The sequence below is a fragment of the Pongo abelii genome, chromosome 23 (assembly GCF_028885655.2).
Source record: "Pongo abelii isolate AG06213 chromosome 23, NHGRI_mPonAbe1-v2.0_pri, whole genome shotgun sequence".
Lineage (NCBI taxonomy): Eukaryota > Metazoa > Chordata > Mammalia > Primates > Hominidae > Pongo > Pongo abelii.
In genome coordinates, this window is record NC_085929.1 from 52,351,741 (window position 1) to 52,378,527 (window position 26,787).

Genomic DNA, 26,787 nt, shown 5'->3' on the forward strand with positions numbered 1-26,787 from the left:
GGGAACTAATACCAATCCTTCTCAAACTTTTCCAAAAAAATTGAAGAGAAGAGAACACTTCCTAACTCGTTTTATGAAGCCAGCATTACCCTGGTACAAAAGCTAGACAGAGACACTATAGGAAAACTAAAGACCAATATCCTTTATGAACATGAATTTAACTGTACTAAAAGAATCACACACCATGACCAAATGGAATTTATTCCTGGAATGCAGGGGTGGTTCAACATATTGAAATTGATCAGTGTAATACACCACATTAATAGAATGAAGGGAAAGAAACACATGATCAATTCAGTTGATGCAGAAAAAGCATTTGACAAAATTCAACATCTCTTCATGATAAAAAACACTCAACAAACTAGGAATATAATGAAACTGCCTCAACATAATAAAAGCCATGAAAACCCAACAAGTGAAAAATCAACAGCAAACATACTCCATGATGAAAGACTGAAAGCTTTTTCTCTAAGATTGGGAACAAGGCAAGGATGTCCACTTTCATCACTTTTATTCAATATCTTACTAGAAGTTCTAACCAAACCAATTAAGCAAGAAAAAGAAAAGGCATCCAAGTTAGAGGAAGAAGTAAAATTATCTTTTCACAGATTATATGATCTATGGAAAACCCTAAAGATTCCATCTCCCTCATACACAAAAACCATTAAAACTCATGTTTTAATGAATTCAGTAAAGTAGCACTATATAAAGTCAACACACAAAAATCAGTTGCATTCTATTTACTAATACTGACTGGAATGGAAATTTCAAAAGCAATTCCTTTTATAATAGCATCAAAAATAATAAAATACTTAGGAATTAACTTAAGGAGGTGAAAGACTTGTACCGTGAAAACTATAAAACATTGCTGAAAGAATTTAAAGGAGACATAAATGGGAACACATCACATGTTCATGTGTTGAAAAACAATATTGTTAAGATGTCAGTACTGCTCAAAGCAATTAGAGATTTAATGCAAGTCGTGTCAATATCCCAATGAAATTTTTTGCAGAAATAGAAAAACCCATTCCAGACTTCATATGGAATCCCAAGAGACATTGAATAGCCAAAGCAATGTATAAGAAGAACAGAACTGGAAGACTCACACTTCCTGATTTTGAAACTTATAATAAAGCTACAATAATCAAAACAGTGTAGCACTGACATGAAGACAGACATCTGGACTAGTGGGACAGAATAGAGAATCCAGAAATAAATCTCCACAAATGTAGTCAAATGATTGTTGAAAAGGATGACAACACCATTCAGTGGAGAAAAGGCAGTCTTTCAATAGATGGTGCTAAGGAAGCTAGATATCCAGGTGCAAAAGAATGAAACTGAACCCTTACTTAACATCATATACAAAAATTAACTCAAAGTGGATTAAATGTAAGACTCTTAGATGAAAATACAGAGCAGAAGCTTCACATGACGTTGGATTTGGCAATTATTTATTGGATGTGATACCAGAGGCACAGACAGCAAAAGGAAAAATGATAAATTGGACTACATGAAAATTTTAAAATATTTTGCATCATTCAACAGAGTGAAAGAATCATTCAACAGAGTGAAAATGTAATCCACAGAATGGGAGAATATATTTGCAAATTATTTATTTGATAAGGGATAGAGATCTAGAATATATAGAGAATTCATAAAACTTAACAACAATAAAACAACCTCATTCAAAAATGGACAAAAGACTGAGTACACATTTCTCCAGTAAGATATACAGATGGCCAAGAAGCACATGAAAATATACTCAGCATCACTAATCATGAGGAAAATGCAAATCAAAGCCACAATGAGATACCACCTCACACCCATGAGGATAGCCACTATACAAAACAAAACAAAACAGAACAAAAAACAAGTCTTGGCATGAATGTGGAGAAGTCAGAACTCCCATGCATTACTGATGGGAATGTAAAATGGTGCAGCCATTGTGGAAAACGGTTTGGCAAGTCCCCAAAAAGTTAAAGATAGAATTACTATATATATGATTTAGCAATTCCACTTCGGGGTATATACCCGAAAGAATTGAGAGTAGTGTCTCAAAGAAGTATTTGTACACCGTGTTCCTAGCAGCATTATGTGCAGTAGCCAAAAGGTAGAAGCAACCCAGGGGTCCACCAAAGGATGAGTGGGTAAACAAAATGTGGCCTCTACATTTAATGAAATATGATTCAGCCTTAAAAGGAAGGCAGTTCTGACACACACTACAACATGGATGAACCCTGAGGACCTTACGCCTAGTGAAATAAGCCAGTCATACTGTGTCAGCTTATTTATAAGAGGTACTTAGAGTGGTCAAAATCACGGAGACAGAAAGTAGAGTGCTTGCCAGTGGTTCAGGGGAGAGAAGAAAGGGAATTACTGTTTAATGGGGACTGAGTTTCAGTTTACAAGATGAGTTGCAGAGATGGATGGTAGTGATAGACACACAATGTTGTGAATGCGTTTAACACTACCAAAGTGTACTCTTTAGTATAGTTAGGATGCGAAATTTTATATTATGTGTACTTTACCACAGTAAAAAAAAAAATCTGGAGAAAAATAAATGTAGGCAGCAACTGTACCTCAGACTTTTCCTGTATGTCTCAGATCCTCATCAGGGGCCTGAGCACAAGATAGTTTTCTAATTAATCATTCTTCGGGGTCAAAAAAAAGCAAACAGTTCTGTCTGTTTAACGGTAATATCTGACATTGAGTGCCTCTTTCATGCCAGGCATTGTGATCTCATTTCATCTTTGCATCCATCCTATGAAACAATATTTTTATCTTCATTTTATAGAGGAGGGAATTTAGGCAAATGGTTTTATAACTGGCTAGGGCCACCAGCTGTTTGGCAGCGGAACGGCAATGCAATTTGAACCTCAGCTTTCTGCCCACAAGGCCCAAGAACATAATCACTTTTTTGTACTATCGTTTGACATATTGAGAGATCATTTTGTCTCCCCCTCATTGGTGAAAGGATGTAAAGTCACATGCCTGATAGAGGAGCGTGGCGGCCTGTAAGCCCACCCAGAGCCTGTGCTGGAGCTCCACCGTACCCATGGCTCTCAGGTGCACTGAGTGTGTTGTGCACATGGCAAACACCCTCTTCCGTCACCTGTACCCACTACCTGTCCAAGTTCACAGGTGGAACAACTGCCTTGGTATAGTTATATAAATTGCCCAAAGCCGTGTGGCTTGTAAAATGGCAGAGCCAGAATTGAACCCAAGTCTGTATTATTCCAAAATTTTATTCTCGCCATTATGGACTCCTGCTCCCTTGTTCCACTCTCCACGCAGCTGCCCACAAGAGCTTCTTAATTTTTCTACTTCAGCTCTTTCGATGAGTTCTCATTGTGTTAGAATGCAGTACAGCAAGCTCCTTACCATAGCCTAAGAATCCCTGGAAGAGCTGGCCTTGACTGACCTCTGCTTCATTTTATCCACTCTCCCTCACTCATTCTTCCCAGCCATACAAGTTTTTCTCATCAGTGTTCCTCCATGTGGAGACGCTGCGTGGCCTGCTCCCTCCTGTCTGCAACCTCCTCCTCAGCTCTCCAGGGGTCTGGCTTCTTTTCATCCTTTGAGTTTCAGCTCTGATGTTAATTCCTCAGAGAGGCCTTCCCTAACTCCCCTCTTTCCCCAAGTTGTCCTCTTGTAATTATGCTCTGTCACCCCTTTCAGACTTTGTTTTTTGGTTTAGGGCCTGCCTCTGCAAGTGCTAGAATGTAAACGCCCCAAGGGCAGGGACTGGACTATCCTGTTAGCTGTTGTCTTACCAGTATTGAGCATTTTGCCTTCATATTTATTAAATGAATGAATAGATCATGATTACATTTTTGAGAGACATTCAGATGTAAGATTAACAGTTTGAATTTTTGTTCATATCTAAATCCCTTGCTCCAACACCAGTCTAAATATCAAGAGGTGTGTTGTTTATAGAAAAGAGGAAAACAGTGTTAAAGTATTAAGTTTCTGTAATTCAGTGAATTTTCTCCCCAAAATGAAATGTTCATTACTTCAGAAATTTTTGAGAGAGATACGTGTCAAGGGAGAGTTTTAGAACTAAGTGTCACCAGCATGACAACTTGGCTTTTAAATAGTCTAAAGTGTTATAATTAATGTTGGAGTTATTTATGTATTATACCTTTCTTCTGAAGGTTGTCCTGACTTTAAATGGATATAGTAGTGCTCTTCCCCTGATGAGGATAAATTAGAATTAGAGATCTCCTTGTTGAAAGAAATCAATCAGACTGCAGGTAACTCTTGAGTCACCTATTACTGTTAGAAGTGAAAGCAGACAGCATGAAGTGAGAACCTCTCCTGTGTTGACTTTGCAGCATAGTAGAGTCCTTGGGAAGCGCACGCATCTGGTATCTGTCCCTGTTCACCCTGCAAGCCCTCCCCACCCTTGACCACCGACTTCCTGGGAGCTGCTGGAGGTGTCGCGGGAGGTGGGGTGAGGAGGCAGACCAGGATGGCCGTGGTAACTAATGCCATTGGAACAAGTGCTACCAGATGCCCAGACACTGGTGTGTACAGCATAAGAGCGCTCCCTGACTCCTCAGGGCCTGCTGTGTCTTGTCTGTTCTAAATCGCCAGAAGCTCCACCCTGTTCATGTTCTTCATTTAATCCTTTCTAACTTAGAACTATTTTTGATCCTTGGCTGTACTTCATTAATTTTGAAATATCAACAGTGCTAGACAAACACTAATGTCTTATAACTTAGGTGGGTTTACTTTTTCTGCTCCAAATTTTTATTTCACTTTGAATTGTTAGCTTATTAGCTAGTTCTAAAGGTATTTTGCAGAGATAGTTACTCTGACTGGTATCTGCAAGTTTATTTTATCACTTGGGATTTCTTTGAAGAGAAAGAGATGTATTTGATGTATCACAAAACCTACCGTTCCTTGTACTGGTTTGCAGGCATAGCTCAGAAACGTGCAGTCATAGCAACCCGGAAGAAGAACTGCTCTGCCCTCCAGAGGTCTCTCTGGGTGGACTGGTCATGAGAGCATACTTAGCAGCGATAAGGCATCGCAATCAGGGGAGCAGACGTTGGAGCCTGACTGCCTATTTCCAAATCCACCTTGAACACATCCAGTTGTGGGACCTTGGCCATGTTCGCCTCTGTGTCTAAGTTTTCTCATCGGTAGAATGAGGATAGTAACGAACATCTACTGCATAGAGAGTTTGTGAGGATTGAATGCTTTCACACTTAGAAAAGCCCCAGGCACATCCTGTGTCCTGGAATGTGACAACTGATGCTGTTACCTTTATTAGTTTTACTCGTGTTACTCTTTTATGAAGGTAAACTGACAATCTCATTTTCAGTCTTGGCTTATGTGAGAGACACTTAACTGTACAAAGCTTCGCTTGCTTTGAGAGTGGCAGTGTGTTCCAGGAACAGAAATTCAGTGGGGCCAGCTTATTATCTGACCACTGATCCCAAAGATCACCAGGTACTTGGTAAACATCCTCTTTACCTGGCAGGCGAGGCCTGACACTTCCCCTGTTTCTACTGGGTTTCCATTGACTCCCATTCATAAATCCCCTATCGGGGGCAGGACCTCCCCTGCCACCATCTGGGCAGTGAAGATCTGCCGGTGTGCTACTGGCAGCGTCCCGGGTTGTGTGTGGAGACACTGAGCACTGTTGTTTACTTTAGAAGTTTATTGTCCCCAGAATGCTGCTCCTCCACAACTGTCTTCTGCAGCATGAAGGCTGACATTGTATCGTGGCTGTCTATCCACATGCATTTATTAAATCACACCTCCCTTTCAGCCCAGATCTGACAGAACTCTGGGAGCTACCCCCTCATAAGTAGATCAAATCCAGGCACCAATGGGCAAATATTTTAAACACTCGTACTGTAGCCAGGAGCTACAAGGACCAGTAAGATAGGAGTCTGAGCACACGGTGAGCACACATTCTCTGGAGTCAAGAGCTCGTGCACCGTGGCCTGAATGTCTGCGGTGTGCATGGGTGTGCCAGGCACTCTGCTAAACATGCTGTATACAGTGGCTCCTTCCGAGTCTCAGATGTGACATTGGAGTGCTGCCCCAAATCCTACTGGAACTACTTCATGGCCCCAAAACCCTTTTGTGTGGTTTAAGTTAGAAGTGGTATTGGTTGTTTCTGACCCTGAAACCTGTGTGTGATGGGGCTGCCAGATTGTGACTGCTTCGTACCACGCTTTGCTTTGAAGTGGTCGGTAAAATGATTCCAGAGCATGTCATGTACAAAATTAGTTTCATTGCCACAGGATCCTTCACCGCCAAAACCCCGTGAATGTGAGGTACCTGTGAGCGCGGCCCTCCATTGGCCACAGAAGCTTTTGGAGTGGGCAGTGTGTGCGGTGATTGTGCAGGGCACAGGTCATCTTCCCATGACTTCACTGCCAGATGGACGGGCTCATGGGTCCTGCTTTGCCTGGCGTGGGCTCATGGGTCCTGCTTTGCCTGGCGTGGGCCCTTGAACTTTCACATCTGGGACTGGTGAGGGATGGAGAGTACACGCCCAGCAAGGCCTGGACAGCACACTGGTGCCACAGCCCTTCGCTCAGGCCCACGGGATGCAGTGGAGGAAGTGTGAGCCTTGTAGAGAGAGAGGTTTCAGGCTTCAGAGAGGAGGCCTGTGAAGTCAGGAACATCTCCCCTCTCCCTTGACAATTTATGGAAAGTACATTGTGCCAAGCAAGGACAGTGAATGGGCCTTCGTTTCAGCATCTTTAATAAAGTACTGATTTGGGTTATGCACAGATATAAAATCTCTAGTGGACAGAGGTGTGAAATGTAGTTCTGTCAAAACTCAGCAGTGTTTCATGGGGCCTATGTACCACTTCCCTTACGGCCTAGAAGCCGAGAAGCAGCCTCAGCTTTCAGTGCAGGGGTGTTGCTGAGATGGCTTTTCCCTCCGGAAAGACTGAAAGTGCTCTTTCTTACAGTGTGTATTAAATGCAAATCTTATTCTATATTCTTCAGATTGTAACCTATAATTTCCAAATCTGACAATTACTTCTCTGCCTTTTAGTATTTTTTTAACACTTTCAGTATTAGCAATTAGCCATTAATTGGTAAATTGGAGGGTATACATACTCATGATTTTAGCTTTTATTTTTAAATGCTATTAAGGCATAACAGGCTACAAAACATAGAACAGTACATACAGCACTGCATGGAAACATTTGAAGCACAGATGTTCTGTCGTATTAAAATATAAAAACTCAGAGGGAAATTAGATACCAGATAGACCAACGATTTAGGGAAGGAAGAGGGAGCCAAAATGGGTGGTTTGTGGTGGGTATTGCACACATAGTTTCCAGCGTCATGCAGGGAGACCCTGTGTAGAATCTGCACCATAAATTAGACTTCTACTTTAATTTTCTGAATGATAAGAGTGTGCAGTGGGACCAGTGACATAAATGAGAGTTGAGAACAAAAGATAATCATAACAGATGAAGGTGGAAGTAAAATGAACTTTAGAAAGCAATGAAAATATCTCTTGACATTTGAGTTTATTCTGAAAAACTTGTGACCCCTTGCAAAAGTAAGGGGATCTTCAGATGTATCTCTGTCCCAGGACCTCCATCTTGCCTGGCCCCCTCCCTCTCTCCTGCCTCCTGCCTTACTCTCCAGCACCCTGCGACCGGGAGCTCTTCTTTTTGGAGGTGGTCCCAACAGGTAGCACAAGTCCCATGAAACTCCAGGAAGCCCAGGGCTCCCTGGGCAGCACTTTGGGAAGTGTCTTTTTTCTTCTCAGTAAGAAAGTTTTTAGAGAACAGGGCCAAGGTCAGTGAGGACTCCCCCCTGGGGATGCGCTGGGGTGAGACGGGGTGAGGAGACTCCCTTTTCAGGGCCACACTCTTGGGTGTTTTCTTCTTTGGCTGACAGAAATTGGCATATTTTAAAGTATTTTGGTTTGTAGCAATATAACGCATTTTGAGAACAATTTTTAAACTGAACTACTACTTTGCACTCTAAAAAACTCTACATTTTACCATGGTCTGAGAAGATATTTGTTTAGATGTGACAAGGGATTTGTGAAGCATCTTCATCTAGGAAAACCTTTTTCTAACAGGGCAGATAATTACACAGGTTTGTAAAAGCCTGGGTGGAGTAGGCTTGCCCGTGCTGACCATGCTATGTGCAGGCCAGCTCTGGGAGAGGTTCTAATTTTGCGCCCCTCCCTACTCCACAGCGTACTTTGGAAAGCCCTGCAGCACACAAATCCTTTGCCTTCATGGGTTTGTTATCTAAAAAGAGTTTTAAAATATATATCCTGGATGTAAAAACTAAATACAGATATTACATATAATATATGTATCTGTTATACAGATATTATAAATAAAGTCCATATATATCAGAACATCATGAAAAGTCTTTTAACACATTTAAATCATTTTAATTTACGTGATGCATATTTTTTCAGTGGCAGTACTTTTTAAGGTTGGTTTATTTATTTACTTATTTTTGAGACAGAGTCTTGCTCTGTCGCCCAGGCTGGAGTGCAGTGGCGCAATCTCGGCTCACTGCAACCTCTGCCTCCTGGGTTTAAGCGATTTCTCCTGCCTCAGCCTCCCGAGTAGCTGGGACTGCAGGCGGCTCACCAGCACGCCCAGCTGATTTTTTTTGTATTTTTAGTAGAGATGGGGTTTCATCATGTTGGCCAGGCTGGTCTCAAACTCCTGACCTCGTGATCCGCCTGCCTCAGCCTCCCAAAGTGTTGGGATTACAGGCGTGAGCCACTGTGCCTGGCCTATTTATATATTAATTCAACAAATATTCATTAGTGCTTCCCATGTTCTAGGCCGGAAGTTGGCACACCTTTTTCTGTGAAGGGCCACATAGTAAATATTTTGGCTCAGTAGGCCGTGCTATCTCTTGGCAGCTCCTCCACCCTGCCCTTGCAGTGTGACAGCAGCCGCCAACACAGGCCAGTGATGGGCATGGCTGTGTGCCGTAGAACCTTGTTTATGGATACTGACATTTGAATTTCAAATAATTTTCATGTGTCAGAACTCAGTATTCTTTAGATTTTTTTCCAATCATCTAAATATATTAAAACTGTTTTTAGTTTGGTGTCATAAAAAGCACAGGCCATCATTTGCTGACCCCTGTTCTTAGCAGTCTTCTAAACACTGACAGAGCAGTGACCAGAACAGAGTTCCTGTCACCCTGGAGTCTACATTTAATGATGTACAGAACTTTAAGTAGCACTGATTTTGATAGCTGGAAGAATAGTTTAGCTTGATGGAATCTGTCTCATCAGACAATTCCAGTTTTAACATTTCAGCTTACCTGACTGTACTTTAAAAGTGAGCTTGGCACATCAATCTGCTGGTCATTAATACCCTTACCGTGGATTGTTTTTCTGTATCATGTTGTTTCCCAGCCTATGTTCTTCTCCCCTGCTAATATCTTATCACCTTGCTGGTACAAGTCCACCCAGTTTAGTGTTGGGCCCTGTGTTGAACCAGCTGAGGCCCATTGCAGTGCTGCCTCGGCCATTCAGCAGTACAAGGTGCTTTACTGACGCTGTGGTCTTGGTGGCCTGGGTCAAGACCCCAGAGTCCCCTGCTGAAGAGCTGGCCGGCACTATCAAGTCCCGCTCTAGTGCTGATTGCAGGGTTCTTTCAAGGCAGTTTTGCAACAAACAGGCTCATGCCTTCTATTTGTAGTAGCTATGGAAACGTTAGAAGCTCTCTTTCTAAAGCTAAGCATACAATAAAGCACTTCAGATGTTGGTGGGATTAGAGACTTTAGAAGATGTTTAATTTTCTCCCCTACTCTTTCTTTCTCTCTGTCCCTTTAGAGAGGGAACAAGAGGGCAATGTGAATATTAACTGAGACTTGCTTTAATCTCTCTCGTGACACTTCAGACTGTCTAGGTCTGCACAGGCTGCACTCTAACAAGGAGTGGCATGCATATTCATGACCCAGGGCTGTGGACCAGACACGCTTCCTAGGGCTGTATTTTACAATGTTTTTATTTTCTACTCAAATTTCTTGAAAGAAACAACTATGAAAAATTGATTTTGTGATTATGATTAAGTCTAGAACCCAAGACAGCAGTGCTAAAATGTTCTCACTGGAAATAGGAACAGATTAGAGGAGGTTTGTGTAGCATTTGATTTACAGATAGACAACACAAACCCCAAAATGTTGGTGCTCACTTAGAGGGGGCAGTGGAGCAAACTTCACATCTGCCTAAGAAGAATGCATAGGGGTTCTACCTTCGTGAAGTCCTCCTTAAACTGGAAGGAAAGATGAATTTCACTTAAAATACGTAAGAGTATTAAATGTATATTTAAATGAAAAGTGTGGAGGTTTACTATTATTGGCATGGTTGTTATTTCTGATTTTCAAGGCCCTGAAAGGGAGTTGACTCCAGAGTGGTCTTGTGGCCCTATATCTTCTCAGCCTTTCATACTTCCTTGACTTACATCTTTTTGCACTTTGGATACTAACTTTGGAAGAAGACAAAAATGCCTTTTCTGCTTTGGGCTTCAGTGCTTCTTCTGTTAGGTTGTCAGGTCAGTGGCTATGGCAAGAATCTGCTCCGTGTGAAATACTAGACTATCATATTTTGTTCCTGGAGTAGTGAAGCCTGGGGCTGCAGGGGGCTGAGCAGGACCCATCACCCCAGCTGCAAGCAGTGCCCCTGTTTGAGGGAGACACCTGGCAGCCCTTCATCTCCAAGAGGGCTTTTCTTCAGTCTCATTCTTTCTGTGCTCCACTTACCTTATATATAAAGCGGGCATTGTGTAAGTTTGTATTCTACAGAAATTAGCTACCAAACACTTTAAGGGTGGGTTGCTATTAAAATACCATGATAACAGTATTTTCACAAAACGTGATAGAAATTTTGCCCTCCAACCCCAAGATGAACATGATTAAGATCCACTCTTTGATCCCATCCACATGGGAATTCTGGTGTTTTGTTGTCATGGACCTTTTATTTATGCAGTCCAGCCTCCTTGCCTGGGTTGCATTTATATTGGTTTACTTTCATCTTAATCTCTCAAACCCTAAAAAGCCCTGGGTCGGGAAACCACACTAAGAACAGGAGGCAAAAACACAGCCTGTGGGTCGCTGCAGTGCAGCCATGGCCCCACCCACATGGTGAATGAGAGATAGCATGCTTACATTTGTTCATTTAGCAAACATTTCCCAGCACCACGCTAGGGACAGAGCACAGAGAAGCGAGTAGCGTTGGTCTTGTTGCGAGGAGTTCACAGTGCATTAGGGCATACAGAAATACAAACAGTCATAGCTTACATGATTTCAATAAGGCCAGACATGGTGTGTAGTCCCAGCTATTCAGGAGCTGAGGCAACCTAGGCTTTCAAGATACAATTTCAGTAAATACGTATTGAACACCCACTTTGTGCTGGGAACTAGACTCGGTGCTAGGATATCGAAGTCAATTAGATGGGGCTCCTGTGCTCGAGGAGCTCACAGACTCATAAGCAGATGAGTACGGTGCAGTGTGATGAGAACTGTTAAAAAAGAGAGAGAGAATGCATTGGAAACAGACAGCAGGTGCACCTAATCTAAGCAGGTGCCGAGGGGTAGTTAAGCAGGGAAGGCTTCCGGGATAATGTGATACTTGCTGAGTCTCGAAGGCTAAGTGTGCCCCATGAGAAAGGAAGCAGCAGTGAGGGAAGCACATCCCAGGTCAGGGATTCGTGTGTGCAGAGACAGAGGGGAGGCCAGCGTTGCAACATTGCCAGAGGCTGAGAGATGAGGGCGCCTGGCAGGAGAGGTGGGTACGGGCCGTCTGGCAGGGTCTTGCGTGCCCTGGACTGGAGCACTTTGATAGTCCCTTTCCTCCAGAGACAGCCTGCGTTTGCTGCTGGCAGTGACAGTGCTGGCACCAGACTCTTCAGTTTCTGAGCCAACCACCCCTCTGATCTCAGGAGCCCTGAATGCATTATTGGGAATTTCAGCTTTCCTACTTTAATTTTATTTAAGTGAATAACCAGGACATTTCAGAAAGAAGTGTTATGCTTCTTTCATTTACCATTAGAGAGTTATACTCATGAACAAAAATTCCCCAGTCTTATATTTCTTGCTCCTTGAGTCAGTTCTCCTCATAATCACTGACTCCTCCTTTTCCTACAAAAAGTGAGAAAATGAATTTGTATATTGACAGTGACATCCTGGGTGTGAAATTCAAATAATTCATTGTTGAGAAATTGACGAATATGTTGGAAGTGCTTGATACCGGGGCTCATTATCTTTATTCTCTATACTGGCACAAAGTGGGGGTTCAGTGATCATGGAAAAGAGGTGGATATTCAAATTTAGGTTTTATGCATTTGAATATTTGAATAGATTCTGTCTCCAGAAAGGAAATGCAGCCATATAAAGGACCTGGACTTTGTCACGAGAGAATGACAGATAAATGACAAAATAAGAACTTTTTCCCCACCATAGACAGATGACTGATTATAGAACCAGCATTAGCTGGGCACTGACAGTCCTTTTCTCTGTCATCTGGAAAAGGTCAGTCATTTATACCCATCAGTGGTTTTGATGCTAAACCTCCAAAGACCAGCAGGTCATTCACTCAGCACATGTTGGTTGGTCCTTTGCTTTGTGCCAGGCTCCATGTCGAGGCCCAAGGCCCCAGGAACACACGACCACAGCCGTGGAGGAGCTGGGAGACACAGGCCAGGAGCTTAAGTGCTGTGAGTGGGGAAGCAGAGAGGACCCTGGGCCAGCTCACCCGGTGTGTATTGGAGGGACTAAGATGGAGCAACCTTTTTAAAGCCGCAGAAACTCTTCCTGAGCACACAGCTGCCTGTGCTTAGTACGTTTCAGTTGTCTGACTTAATTGGACAGTCGTTTTTACTATTTTATTTTGAGGCTGTTGAACTAGGGAGAGAAACTGTTGGACTCATTTTCTTTCCCAAATACTACAGGAAAGAGCACCAGCTTTATGAATGTTGAAGTTTTCGCCGTGTTCTCAAGCCATGTTGGGGGAGCTAGAAATGTCTCAGAACTGGTCCACAGCGTTGCATAGGGGCGTTCAGGACAAGATCAGAAGATTTGGCTCTTTAGCTCTAGGGTTTGATACCTTGTGGGGACACTGACTCCCTGACTGGCATTGGCAGTGCCTGAGTGGGAAGCATCTGATAATCATCAGGGGACAGGACTTGTTTGTCTTGATGCCTTTATCTGCTCATGGGCAGGGAGGTCTCTTTCTTTGGAAAAGTATTTGTTCCACCCTAGGTTCTTCGTTGTTCCCCCTAGATCAGGGTGCCAGGCCCAGTAGGGACACAGCCTCTCTTGACAGTCTCTTATATATGTCCCTGGATCCAACCACTGAAGACTGGTCCCTGCAGTAGTTTTTGTACAGTCCTTTATAGAACTACATATAATAGCTTAATGTTTGCATGAGGTTTACACGGCTCTTGGTGATTAAATCAAACGCCCTACTCAGTAATGTGGCGATGCTATCCCAGTCTTCGTAGGTTGTCTCTGGTCTCCTGCCAAGCGGAACGTGCCAGGTGAACACTTGGGCACAGTGAGTCCCAATGCTTTCAGGAGCCTGAGTATTCAAACTAAAAACAGCAAATCCTTCAAAGGCTTTCCAGCTTCATCTTTAGAATACTGAATGAGGGAAATTCCATGGTGACTCCTAGGAAACAATTCTTATTTCTAACTGGGCTCCCATTAAAACAAGATGATTTTCCTGATTCTAACCTGACATCTTTGTGACTGATTCTTTAGTGGTCCTCTTATTCTTTCCCTAGTGAGTCAGTAACGTAATTATTCAGCAAAGGAATGTGTGTGTGTGCATGCACACACGTTTGCCTGTGTGTGTGTTCTTGGGTTCATAAACTTCAGTTTGAGCTACTCTAAGTCTTTGCTTCCTTGTTCATTCATTCAACAAATACTGAGTAAATATCTCTGGGTGCCAGTGGCTGGACATCACACACACATGCTGGATGTATATGTGCATATGCACGCATTGCCTGTTGTTAATGTGTTTGCACTTTAGATGCATATTCATAGAATGCATCCTCAAGAAAACTTGTTAATTGATACTAGATGTTCCGTGTTTCTGTGCTCCTCTACTCCTTTTCTGATAATTCTTATGTGAAGTTCTCAAACAGGAAAGTATGTTGTCACATTCCTTCACTCTGGCTCCAGTTCTGACCCAGTGGGTGATATATGCCATCCGAAACCTTACCGAAGACAACAGCCAAAACCAAGATTTGATTGCAAAGATGGAGGAACAGGGGCTGGCAGATGCATCCCTACTTAAAAAAGTGGGTTTTGAAGTTGAAAAGAAAGGCGAAAAGCTGATCCTGAAATCTACTAGAGACACCCCTAAGCCAGTAAGTACCCTTGAGGGAACTGTCCTTCCCTTTGGTTTGTAGAAAGCTGTTTCCACTTCCCCATTGCTTCAAGCACGATGCTCTTTGTAAGAATATGGATGGGAGAATTGTGCCCTCTATAGTGGTTTACCGAGGAAAGCCCTAAAAATAGCTGCAAACAGTTTTTTTGTTCCGGCTTTATGCTGCCATTTTCTTAAAAGAGAGACAATTTCAAACTCATTCTGGGTGAGAAATATAAAAGGCATATCAAAATTTATACATGATCTAAAAGTAAGTTACTCATAGGAATTAGATTTTCTTTAAAAGATAGTTAATGTTCACTGTAGGTTAAAAAACAAAACTCCTTGAATAATATTGCATGAATTGTTTTAGGTTTCTCTAAGTTATTTGTCATCACTGACCAAAGTTCTGGGTTTTTTCCCCCTTTGTCTGATGAATCTTGTGAATAGATTTGTTATATCTGCAATTTTGTTTCTTTTTTCTTCTTAGTGAATGAACTACATCCAAATACCTGAATTTTTGGAATCTGTTTCATGGATTTTTCATCTTCTACAGTATGTGAAATTGCAAGTGTTTGAAGATTTATAAGTACAAATTGGGGAACATACAAATCTTTTAGGTAGTAGAGTTTAATGTGTATAAGCTAAAAGTGAAGTAACTGAGTGTTCTCTTGTTTCTTTGCATTAATGTAACTGTGTGGTTTGCCTTTGTCCCCCTGGATAGAACGTGCATTTAAAGAATATATTGTACTTACTGTGACAGCAGATAATAAACCAGTCTCTTGGAGGGCACAACCCTTATTTGACAAAACTTGGACGTTTGCTTGACTGTGTTTGTCCCTTCAGATGGCAAGTCAGCATCATTCTTTATATTCCTCTTCTCATTGGGTTTTCTGAACTCTGGCAGGCGGTTGAAGTAGTTTCTCACTGTGATTAATTCTAGCAATCTCTTTTCACCCCTCTGCCTTTCCAAAACATTGACAAGACTCATTTCCAGTTAATTAATTCGAGAACCCTCCCTCTTCATTTTAGGTACTGGGCTGTCTTGTCACTGAGCCCTATCCCTTTGGAATGTGGCAGGGAGCGAGGTTGGTGAGAGAACATGTGGGCACTTAACTCTTCGTGTTCCAGTTCGTCCCAGAAGTAGACATCCCAGGACCCATTCTGTGTCAAGGTGAATGCCTGTGTCCTCCCCAGCTTCATGCCTCTGTCATGGGGGAAGAAATAGCTTATGTTCTGCTCTGGTGCAGTGCCATAGATTAAAGGTACATTTCTATCTTCTTTGATTTAAAAAGCACCAGTCTCATAAAGGGGCCACTCAGTTTTAGCCTTGTCTTCACTGGAATTGCAAAAGTACTTTTAGGGAGCAGGAGTTTATTTGACATCTAGTTATCTGTCTGTCTGTTCATCTATCTGTCTGTCTATCTGCTGTATGAGAGGTAGGACCGGGTTAAATGACCACTGAACTCACTGAATCCAGATCATTCATATCATCAACAAAAGCTCTAGGGGGAGGTCACATTGTGAATGCTTAAAACATATTATCTTCTTCAACAACCATATCGCTAAACTAATATATCCAGAGATTTTGCACAATTCATGCTGAACCTTCCAAAACAAAAACAATAAAGACCTGTCCAAAAATTTTTACAAAAATACTGATTGCTCCCAAATAAAGTGCTTCTAAGCTTTGTGTAGGCATACTTTAACTGATTTGTAAAAATAGCTTAAGCATGTTGAGAATGAAGTAAAAGTTTTCCCATGTGCTATCTAATGTACTCTGTGTAATTCTGAAGACACATCAGCTTCTAGGATTGCAACAATCTATGAATAACATTTTTTCTCTCATTTATGACTTTCCATCAGTAACGAAGCCATTGCAGAATTTAAAATTACACAAAGGAGTCATTCTCTCCTGGGACATAAAGAGTTAAAGCTCTGTCCTCTAAATAGAAGCCTGGCCAAAGGGAGAGAACAGTGGGAGTCCCTTTTCCCTTTTAACAAGTTTGCAATAGACACTTCTTTTTTTCCTGTCTCAATGGATGTGTGCACACCAGTGGAATCACACAAACTTGTCGGTATGAGCTATATAATAACAAACACAAATAAATAAAAGGGAGCCTTGTGAGAATACAGAATGGGGTAATGGTTATGTGTTTTCTGAGTAGGAAGTGTGGGGCTTGCATAGTGAAAACATGCTGATGACTGCATTGTGGCTGCCTTTGATTCCCTCGGATGGATTAATTCTTGAGCACAACAGCTTCCCTGTCCTCTACCGTGGATTCGGAGCTCCTGAGAACCTTGTTTTACATGCTATAGAGGATTAATCACCACCTCAATCAGTCATTTAGAAGGAAGAAAAAAGCAGGCCAGCCTTACAAAATTTGTAAAGAGACAGAATGGTCACAGCAAGTTTTGTGACCATATTATTGCTTTCAAGAGCAAGCTGACAAAGCTTTTAGCTGGCTTCACTTTAAAAGATAGAGGGGAAGGCTTCTCAGCTTGATACTGAGTCCAAGTATTTGCAGAATGATTATTTTTTAATACTCTAACAATGGATGTGAAGATTTCAAAAATACTTATTTTTGCAGTCTTAAAACAGTCAGCTCTCTGTATCCACAGGTTCTGTATCCACAGATTGAACCAACTGGGGATTGAAAATACTCAGGAAAAATAAAATAGTAGTACAACAACAAAAAATAATACAAATTTTAAAATACAAGGTAACAACTATTTCCATAGCATTTACATTTTATTAGGTGTTACAAGTAATCTGGAGATGATTTAAAGTATGTGGGAGAATGCGGGTAGTTTATATGCAAATACTGTGAAGGTTCGTATCAGAGACTTGAGCATCCATAGATTTTGGCATCCAAGGGGGGGTCCTGAAACGAATACTCCACAGATTTCAAGGGCCAACTTACTAAACTGTTAGGATTTGTTAATATTTGTTCATTGTCCTCCTGCCCCAGCCACATAAGACATGCCTGCTTCCTCTTCTGCCATGATCCTAAGTTTCCTGAGGCCTCCCCAGCCATCCTTCCTGTATAGCCTGCAGAGCCATGAGCCAATTAAACCTCTTTTCTTTACAAATTTTCCAGTCTCAGGGAGTTCTGTATAGCAATACAAGAATGCACTAATACAACGTCCTGATTTTGTGGTTCTGTTTTTGTTTTTGTTTTTAGGAGCTAACATTGAGATGCATTTTTTTGTTGTTGTTCAGTAACTTCACAATCTAAGCATAGGGCTTTGGAAACTGCTAAAACATGTCATTTGCAAAATAGGATATAGAAAAAATGATTGAGATGATTTGAGCTACCAATTAACACGTCTTTAAATCAAAATTTTTTTTATTGTGCGTCTTACATCCATTCTCTTTTGAAGTCATTCATGTGCTGCCCTGATAATACATGGCATTTAAGTGTTATTTAAATGATTTTTTTTTTTTCGAGACGGAGTCTTGCTCTGTCACCCAAGCTGGAGTGCAGTGGCACGATCTTAGTTCACTGCAACCTCTGCTTCCCAGGTTCAAGCAGTTCTCCTGCCTCAGCCTCCTGAGTAGCTGGGATTATAATTTTTGTATTTTTAGTAGAGACAGGGTTTCACCATGTTGCCAGGCTGGTCTCAAACTCCTAACCTCATGATCTGCCCTCCTCGGCCTCCCAAAATGCTGGAATTGCAGGCATGAGCCACTGCGCCTGGTCTTAAAATGATTTTTTTACTGTCCTTTAATTTCTATCCTTGAATGAATAAAGATGTTAGAACAAAAATGCCAGTCTTTGCAGGAAGAGAACTTTTAAAAAAATCTTTCATCATCAGTAAGTTCTACATATAAGTGCTTCACATGTGAAGCAGTAGAATTGAGGCGGAATTTTTAAATGCAGAAAAGTTGAGGAAGAACCTTAACATTTAAGATCTAATATAAAACCAAGCCTGTGGGGTGGGGGGGGGGGAACCAAAACAACAACAACAACCAAAAAAACACCCTCTCGGTGCTGTCCAAGGTTCTGATCGTTTCAGCCATATTGGCTTGTCCACATAAAATCAATTAAAAACCTTGTTTTCAAAATTCAGATTTTTTTTTCTTGTGTTTGTATGACACAATATCTGTTTTCCTTTTTCCTACACACTTTATATATTTATTTATATTTTGAGGTCAAATATTATGTGATATTTTACAATATGAATTTGATTTACCATCCACAATATATATGAATTTTTAAGCTTTTGCTGTAAACATAGTGGTTATGGCATTAACTCATCCATCAGACTTTCCTCATCTCAACCAGAGACATTCCTGGCAGTGGGAATTAATTTTCATAGTTTTCCATAATTATTTATTCTTGCTTAAATTAGAAACATTATATTAAATATTTCTTTTTGTTTAAACAACGTCATATACATTATTCATTTACTCACAAATTTCTATGCTCATTTCACATCATTGAAGCAAGGGCTTAGGCAATTTTTATCATACGGATTTAATTTTTCCACCACTTTGTAAAGCGTATTGGCCAAGAATATCAGCTCTGAAGCTAGAATTCCTGGGTTTCAGTCCCTGCTGTTTTTCCTGCTTACCCATGGGCAGGTTCCATAAGCTCTGGGTGTCTCCATTTTCTCATTGTCAGCCCCACTGAAAATGCGGCTCATAATACCACCTGCCTGATCAGAGCACATAAGAGCACAAGCAAGTGGTTGTGTGTGAAGTGCTTAGTCCTGGTATTAATCCCATTATATGAATGAGGAAGTTGAGTCACAGAGAAGTTATGCCCAAGGACACACAGCAGTCAATGCTTAGTGATTAATTGCTATAGTTAATTGGAAGAGAATGAGTGAGAAAAAAAAAGATAGCTTCTTTTCCCAGAATCGTGGAAAATTAATATAGCAGAAATGCCTGGACTATGGCTTTGGACATTGTTATTAGTGCATTCTCGCATTGCTATACAGAACTCCCTGAGACTGGGTAATTTGTAAAGAAAAGAGGTTTAATTGGCTCATGGCTCTGCAGGCTATACAGGAGGTATGGCTGGGGAGGACTCAGGAAACTTAGGATCATGGCAGAAGGGGAAGCAGGCACGTCTTACATGGCTGGAGCAGGAGGAAGAGAGTGAGGGTGGTGGTGAAGTGCTACACACTTTTAACCAGACCTTGAGAGAACTCACTATCATGATAACAGCAAGGGTGTAATCCACCCACATGATCCAGTCACCTCCCATCAGGACATTGGAGATTACAGTTGGACATGAAAATTGGGCAGGGACACAAATCCAAACCTAATCCACCCACATGATCCAGTCACCTCCCATCAGGACACTGGAGATTACAGTTGGACATGAAAATTGGGCAGGGACACAAATCCAAACCATATCAGATGTAGAGCAAGGAGAGTGCTATGGGAAGAACATAGGCTTGCAATTAGAAAAACCCAAGTTCAAATCTCAACTTCACTTGCCAGCTGTGTGGCTTTGAGCAAGTTACTTAACCACTCTGAGCCTAAGTTTCCCCCTCGAGGACTGTACCACGCACTGGGGATACAACAGTGAACAAGACAGACATGGCCTCTGCTCTCATAAGGATTATCTTCTGGTGAGGGTGACAGAAAGTTATTAATAAGTGAACAAATACGTAAAACAAGAGCATTGCGTGTTGTAGTAAGTGCCATGAAGAAAATAGGCAAGTTGATGGTAACTGGGGTGTTCTTTTTGAGTAAAAGCCAGAAGGTTGAAAAGGTGCCAGCTGTGCAAAGAATCAGAGAGAAGTGTTCTGGAAGAGGGAGCAGCAAGTGCAGAGGCCCCAAAATTGGAAAAGCTTCACCTGTTCAGGGACCAGGAGGGTGGCCAGGGGAGAACATCATGAGACAAGTCAGAGGGGCCAGCAGGAATCAGATGACGCAGAGTCTTCAAGGCCATGGGAGGAATCTGAATTTTGCTTGAAGTACACGGGGAAGCTATTGAGCCATTTTTAGCAGAGGAGTGCGAAGATTCTGCTTGCACTTTTAAATGACTGCTCTTGCTGCAGTGTGGAAAATGGAGAGGAGAAAGAATGAAAGTGGAGAAATTGCGTATGGGGCCGTTGATGACAGTGATCTAGACAAGCATGGTGGCAGTGGAAATGGAGAGAAAGACTTGAGTTGGAACCATGTGTCTGAGGGAGGATCCGTAGGACCAGCTGAGGGTGGGGTGCATGAAGTCCACAAGAGTAGCTCCTGAGATCTGTTGAACAGCTGGGTGGATGATTGTCCATTCACTGGGGTGGAAAAGTTGAATGTGAAGATTAGTTCTTGTGTATGTTTTATTTGTGGCAAAGAGAATCCAGAATTCTATTTTGGGCAAATGAAATTTGAGATGCTTTTGAGACATCCAGGTGGTGATGATTTTAAAAAGTAATTGTACCTATAAACTAGGGCTCAGAAGACCGATCAGTATGGGAAATAGATATTTGGAATTATTGGTTTTACGTATAGATGATATGAAGCCATGGAAATCAATGAGATTATCTAGGGTGAGGTTGTAGAAAGACTAGTGAAGCAGGCCTGCTGTCAACGTGTGGCCCACAGTCTAAACTTGCTCTCAACATTAGAGCATGAGGCTCCTCAATATGTTAGAGACCCCTCAAAAAAATTGTAATGGCTTTATCACAAAAATGTACTATAATGGACTTGAGCATTCCCTTCTTTTAATATATTTATATATTGATGGGGAGGGGGTCTTGCCCTATCACACAGGCTGAAATTCAATGCCACAACCATGGTTCCCTGCAGCCTTGAACTCCTGGGCTCAATTGATCCTCCCACTTCAGCCTCCTGAGTAGTTGGGTCTACAGGCGTGAGCCAGTGCACCCGGCTACCATTCCCTTCTTGTTAGACATTTTATTTTCTGCTTCTTATCAGTAGAAATGCTGCAGTGAACATCTTAGGGCATAAAGCCTTATCTTTGTTTTAGGTTGCATACTGTGGGAGGTCAAGGAAGGAAGATAAGGGGTTAAAGAAGATTTGTCTCAGAGAAGTAATCATATTAGAAAAGAAAAGGCCCTTCCAAATCAGTGGTGATTGACTAGGTAGTTCTGACCAAACCCCTCTGAAGGCAACTGAAACACAGATCAGAACAGTTTCAGCTACTGTTTAAAGGTACCTGGGAGCTAGCAAGACACAGCAAGGAATTACAGGGCCAGGGTCTGAGAGTGAAAAGAGGCCCAGGAAGATAAGTGTATTTGGGTTGCTGTTTCCTCTGAGAGTATTTTTCACTTCAGAGGAGGAGGCAGAGTGGCTAAGAGGCCAAAGAGTGCTTATGAGAGTCCTGGGAGCCAAGGCAGTGGGATGCTGTTCCGGTGAACCTCCATTGCTACAGGCAGGGGACCCAGTGGGCTGAGTCAGAAGAGTTGCAGTGAACCGGAAGTAGTTCCTCCCAGAGACCACACTCAGTTTCCAACCATTTCCACCCCAGAAACTGAACTAAAGTTCCCCGTGTGTGCTATGACATGTGATGTCAGTGATGCACTACATCCTGGAGTACTGCTCACCCAGGCGTCTAGCAACAGAAATCTCAGGAAAACGGCTCTACCCTTGGTCTTGCATTATTTGTATAATTTTTCATATGTTGTCTCAATCAAAAATAGGAAGTGACAAGACAACACAATATGAAAATCAAAAGAAACGATAACAAATAGAAACAAACTTAAGAGGGGCTCTTGACAGTGGAGTCTTCAGGCAGGAATTTCAAATAACTTTATTCAGTATGCTTAAAGAGACAAAGGACAATATTGGAAACGTCAGCAAAAGAAGGGACACGTTGTGACGGGGGGACCAAATGAAAATTCTTGAACTGGAAAAATATAACCAAAATTAAGAAATCAATGGATGAGTTTAGCCACAAAAAGATAAATAGCAAATGGAAGGAAAATAGCTCAATTGAAAACATCCAGAAGGGATCGCTGAGAGACCAAATGATGAAAAATATAGATTATAGAGTAAAAGACATATAGGATACAGTGAAAGGTTAAGTTCTGATATCCCTATTTAGGGTCTAAGAAGAGAGGAAAACATGGGTGCTTTAGTTTTTAGTAATAATACCCAAAAGTCACCACCAAACCTTGGGGTTTGAATGTTACCAAGAAAGCAGGGCATTGAGAGAAAATTCACATGAGCATCACTTAGCCCAGAGAGGTGATTCTTTTTGTTCCTTCAATAAGCCAAGCAGTAATTGTGAGCAAGCAGAAGAGAGGGGCACCATTTCCCGAGGTTGGTCAGTCTTTTCTCTCTCTCTTTTTGCCTTAGTCTCACTTGCAGGTTTCTTGCCCCATCCAGCGTGTCTAGTGACCACCACTTAGAAACTTCTCATCCCAGTCTGCATAAGGGGCTAGAGTCAATATGTGGTTGGCATGCAGTGCTCTCTCAGCCAGCTCAGTGCACTCTAAAGAGACTCAGGTGGTCAGCGCTCGCTCTGACAGGCTGGGCTTTGACTGGGTATCTGGGCACTTAGTGCGCTTCTTATCCTATAAGCTGACAATTGCATTGTTCTGACTGGTTACGCCCACACTAACCTCCTCCGTTACATCATGGGTTAAGGGAGTTATTTATAGCTTATGAGTATAGCAGGGATTTATGTCTTTGGGTAAAGTAACTTATGTTTTATCTCAACACACACAACCTCTCACAAACAACATATGCTTATCCCAACAGGGCACACATTTACAATTTTGGCAGGATTTTGAGTAGTAACATGATTTTCACCTCTTCTAGAGACATTCTGTAGTGCATTTGAAGGGAAACATGTTTACAAGCAAAAGGACATTTTGGTGGGTGTTATGGGCTGAATTGTGTCCCCCCAAAATTCATATAATGAAGTCTTAACCTCAGAATGTGACCATATTTGGAGCCAAGGTTTTTAAAGAACTAAGTTAAAATAAAGTCATTAGGGTTGACCCTAATCCAGTATAACTGCTGTTCTTTTATAAAAAGAGGAAGTTTGGACACAGATACAGAGGGAAGACCATGAGAAGACACAGGGAGAAGACAATAATCTATAAGCCAGGGAGCGAGGCCTCAGAAGAGAGAATAAATTTCTGTTGTTTAAGCTGCTCAATGTGTGGTACTTTGTATGGCAGCCCTGGCAAACTAATAAATGGTAGGAACCTTGTTTGCCAGTTTGTTTGAAACACAGCAAATATACCTAATGTCCTTTGTGATGGAGGATAAGGCATGCGCCACAAAGATTTGTTTCACACGTCACAATGGGGCAGAAGCAATTTTGGAGAGATGCTAGCTAAGAATCTTCCAAAACTGAGACAGACATCAAGCCACAGATTCAAGAATCCCAGTGAACCCCAAGAAGGATAAATCATAGAAAACAACACGTTGTAAAACCACTGAAAATCAGTGACAAATATTTAATCTGTAAAGCAGCTTGGAAAATGGGGACAGCAACTTCTGAGATGACTCCTATGATTCTACCTCATGCCTTCTGTGATCCTCTCCTCTTGAGCATGGGCTGGACCTACTAAATTGCCTCTAATAGAATATGGTAAGAGTAATGGATGTCACTTGCATGATTAGATTTTTAAAAACTGGAACTTCCATCTTATTGGCACTCTTGCCCTCTCACTTGCTCACTCTAATGAAGTGAGCTGCCATGTTGTGAGATGCTCATGTGGCAAGGAATTGAGGGAGGCCTCCAGCCACCATCTTATGAGGAACAGCCACCTGAGTGGTCCAGGAGGCCAGACCCTGCCCAACCAGCCCTTCAGATGACCACATCCTTATGCAAGACCCAGAGCTGGAGAAACCAGCTAAGCTGCATCTGTATTCTTGCTTCACGGGAACTGACAGATGTTGTTATTGTAGGCCCTTGAGTTTTGGGATAATTTGTTATACAGCAGTGGTTTATTTACACAAGAAATAACACAGATTACCTTCAGAGGAGTAAATATTAGACTGACAGCTGATTTACCAACAGAAATATGTAAGCCAGAAGGAAATAGAATGCTATCTTTGAAGGGTTGAAAGTAAATAATTGCCAACCTAGAATTCTATATCCCTGCCCTGCCCCCTCGCAAAAAGAAAAAAAAATGAAAAATGAAAAGGGAATAAAGATATTTTAGATAAACTTTAGTGAATCATTGCCAGCAGACTTTCACTAATAGAAATACTAATGGGTATTCTTGAGACAGGAAAAAAAAAAAGTGTCAGGGAAGATGTAGTTTCAGAAAAGAATAGAGAGCAAGATAAGGGTGATTATATCAGTATGGAGCATAGCCTTAAAGTATATTAAGCAAAAACTGACAGAACTAAGAGGAAAAGTAGAGAAATCCACAATCACAGTGGAAATTTTTAATAAATTTCTCTTAGTAAGTGCTAGAATAAGCAGACAAAAATAATATCTAAGGATATTAAATATTTGAACAGTGCAGTTAGGGTTAACCTTAGTAGACATATTGAACCCTGAACCCAATAACTTTGAAAGCATGGAAAAGCTAACCTCATGCATTAACATAAATCCAAAGACCCTAAACATGATATTAACAAACTATATATTTTAGGGATGTAAGATTGGTACAACATTTTTTAAAAGCTGGGCACAGTGGTATGTGCCTATAGTATCAGCTACTCCGGAGGCTATGGTGGGAGGATCACTTGAGCCCAGGAGTAAAAGACCAGCCTGGGCAAAATAGCGAGATCATGTCTTTAAAAAATAAATTTAAAAATTAAAAAAAAATGTTAATTAGAAAACCACCATAATAATAAAACAAAATCATTATCAACTAGTACAAGGAAAAAAGTATAATATAATTCAGCATTCAATTGTGATAGTACAAATAACAAATTTGGAGTAGAAGAGAACTTTCTTATTCTGAAGAATACCTACAAAAACCCCTATAGCAAACATTGGACTGGTTGAAGAAATGTTGAAGATTTTCTTTTTGCTATTAAGCACAAGGCAAAAGTCAATCACAATCGACTGCTTACATTTATCCTTATGTTGGAAAGGTGAAATAGCCAGTGAAATACAGGGGGAAAAAGGGAGGTGGAGGGGTAATCAAGGGGAAAGAAATAAGACAGTAGGATTGTTTATATAGCTAATGCAAAAAAAAAAAGTCTGCATAAGTTGTTAGAATGAATAAATGAATACAGCAAGGTTGCTGGATACAAGTTTAATATACAAAGGTTCATTGAATTTCTACATACTAGCAACAGAGAGTTAGGAAATAAATTTTTTAAATAAATTCTAAAGTGTCTAACGAAATGCAATAACAACAAAACCAAGAATAGCCAAGATATTCTGAATGAAGAACCAAGTGGAGAAGTTGCTCTGGTGAATATCAGAACTGTTAAACGCAAGCTTAGTTAAAAGCGTATTGTGCTAGCACCCAGGTAGATAAGTAGACCACAGAATAGTGTCCAGAAACAGACACATATGTGGGCACAATATGTTTTAAAAGGTAGCACTGCAGAGCATGGGGTGGCGGGCAAAGGGGAAGGTGGGCATTTCAACAAATCACGCTGGGACCACTGAATATTGGGGGCTTGGAGCAAGGATGATAAGTGACCCTTCCCTTATACCATATAAAAATATCAACTCCTAGATGGATTGTAGATCTGACAAAATGCTAAATAACATTCAGCAAAATGCTAAAACTTAAAGAAAATAGTCTCATGACTATACAGGGTAAAATTTTTTAAGTATGTTACAAAAGCCCCTAAAATGAACTTCATAAAAAAATTACAAGAAACACCATTAAGAGAGTGATTTCTCCAGAGAAGTCAATAGGAATATATGTAAAATAAGGAAGTGGCTCACAAACCATGTAGACCGAAGTCCCACAATCTGCTGTCTGCAAACTGAGGACCAGAAAAGCAGTGGTGTAAATTCCAATTTGGGTCCAAAGGCAGAGAACCAGGAGAGCCAGTGGTGTAAGTCCCAGTCCATGGGCAGAAGACCAATGTTTCAGTTCAAGCAACAGGCAGAGACAGCATTTAACATTCCTCTGCCTTGTTCTTTTCGGGCCCTCAGCAGATGGGATGATGCCCACCCACCCTGGGGCGGACTGTCTGCGTTATTCCGTCCAGATGCCAAACTGTTCTGGAAACACCCTCACCGACACACCCAGAAATAATGTGTAACCAGATATCTGGGCATCCTATGGTCCAGTCACGTTGACACATAAAATTAACCATCACAAGTCCACCCTTTGTCAACTTGGCACCCATACCTGTCTCCGTAAACCATACTTCTCCAAATGAAGACAATAACAAAGTCATAATTCTGCCTAAATGATACACATATCCCGAGTACAACTGAAAAGGCACTAACCCCTTCACCCGAAGAGGAAGTAGAGTCTTTAAGTGTTTATTCCTGTCCTTGATATCCTATGACTTAAATACTGTGATGTAAAATTAACAATACTTAAAATACTATACTGTAAAGTCAGTACACCTCATGTTGCATGGT

General features: G+C 41.4%; 1 protein-coding gene across 5 annotated transcripts in view; it reads left to right on the forward strand.

Moving 5' to 3' along the window:
• The window catches only part of ATXN10 (ataxin 10), a 170,732-nt gene extending 155,577 nt beyond the window's left edge, over positions 1–15,155 (forward strand). For 3 of the 5 annotated variants that reach the window (XM_063722670.1, XM_063722671.1, XM_063722672.1), the window contains one exon: positions 1–14,226. This exon is cut by the window's left edge. Coding sequence is in view for 1 of the 5 variants with exons in the window: in NM_001131477.1 (NP_001124949.1) it covers positions 14,158–14,345; positions 14,835–14,837 (191 nt within the window). In the remaining 4 variants the exon portion in view is untranslated. 5 annotated transcript variants of the gene reach the window in all.
• The last annotated feature ends 11,632 nt before the right edge of the window (positions 15,156–26,787 follow it).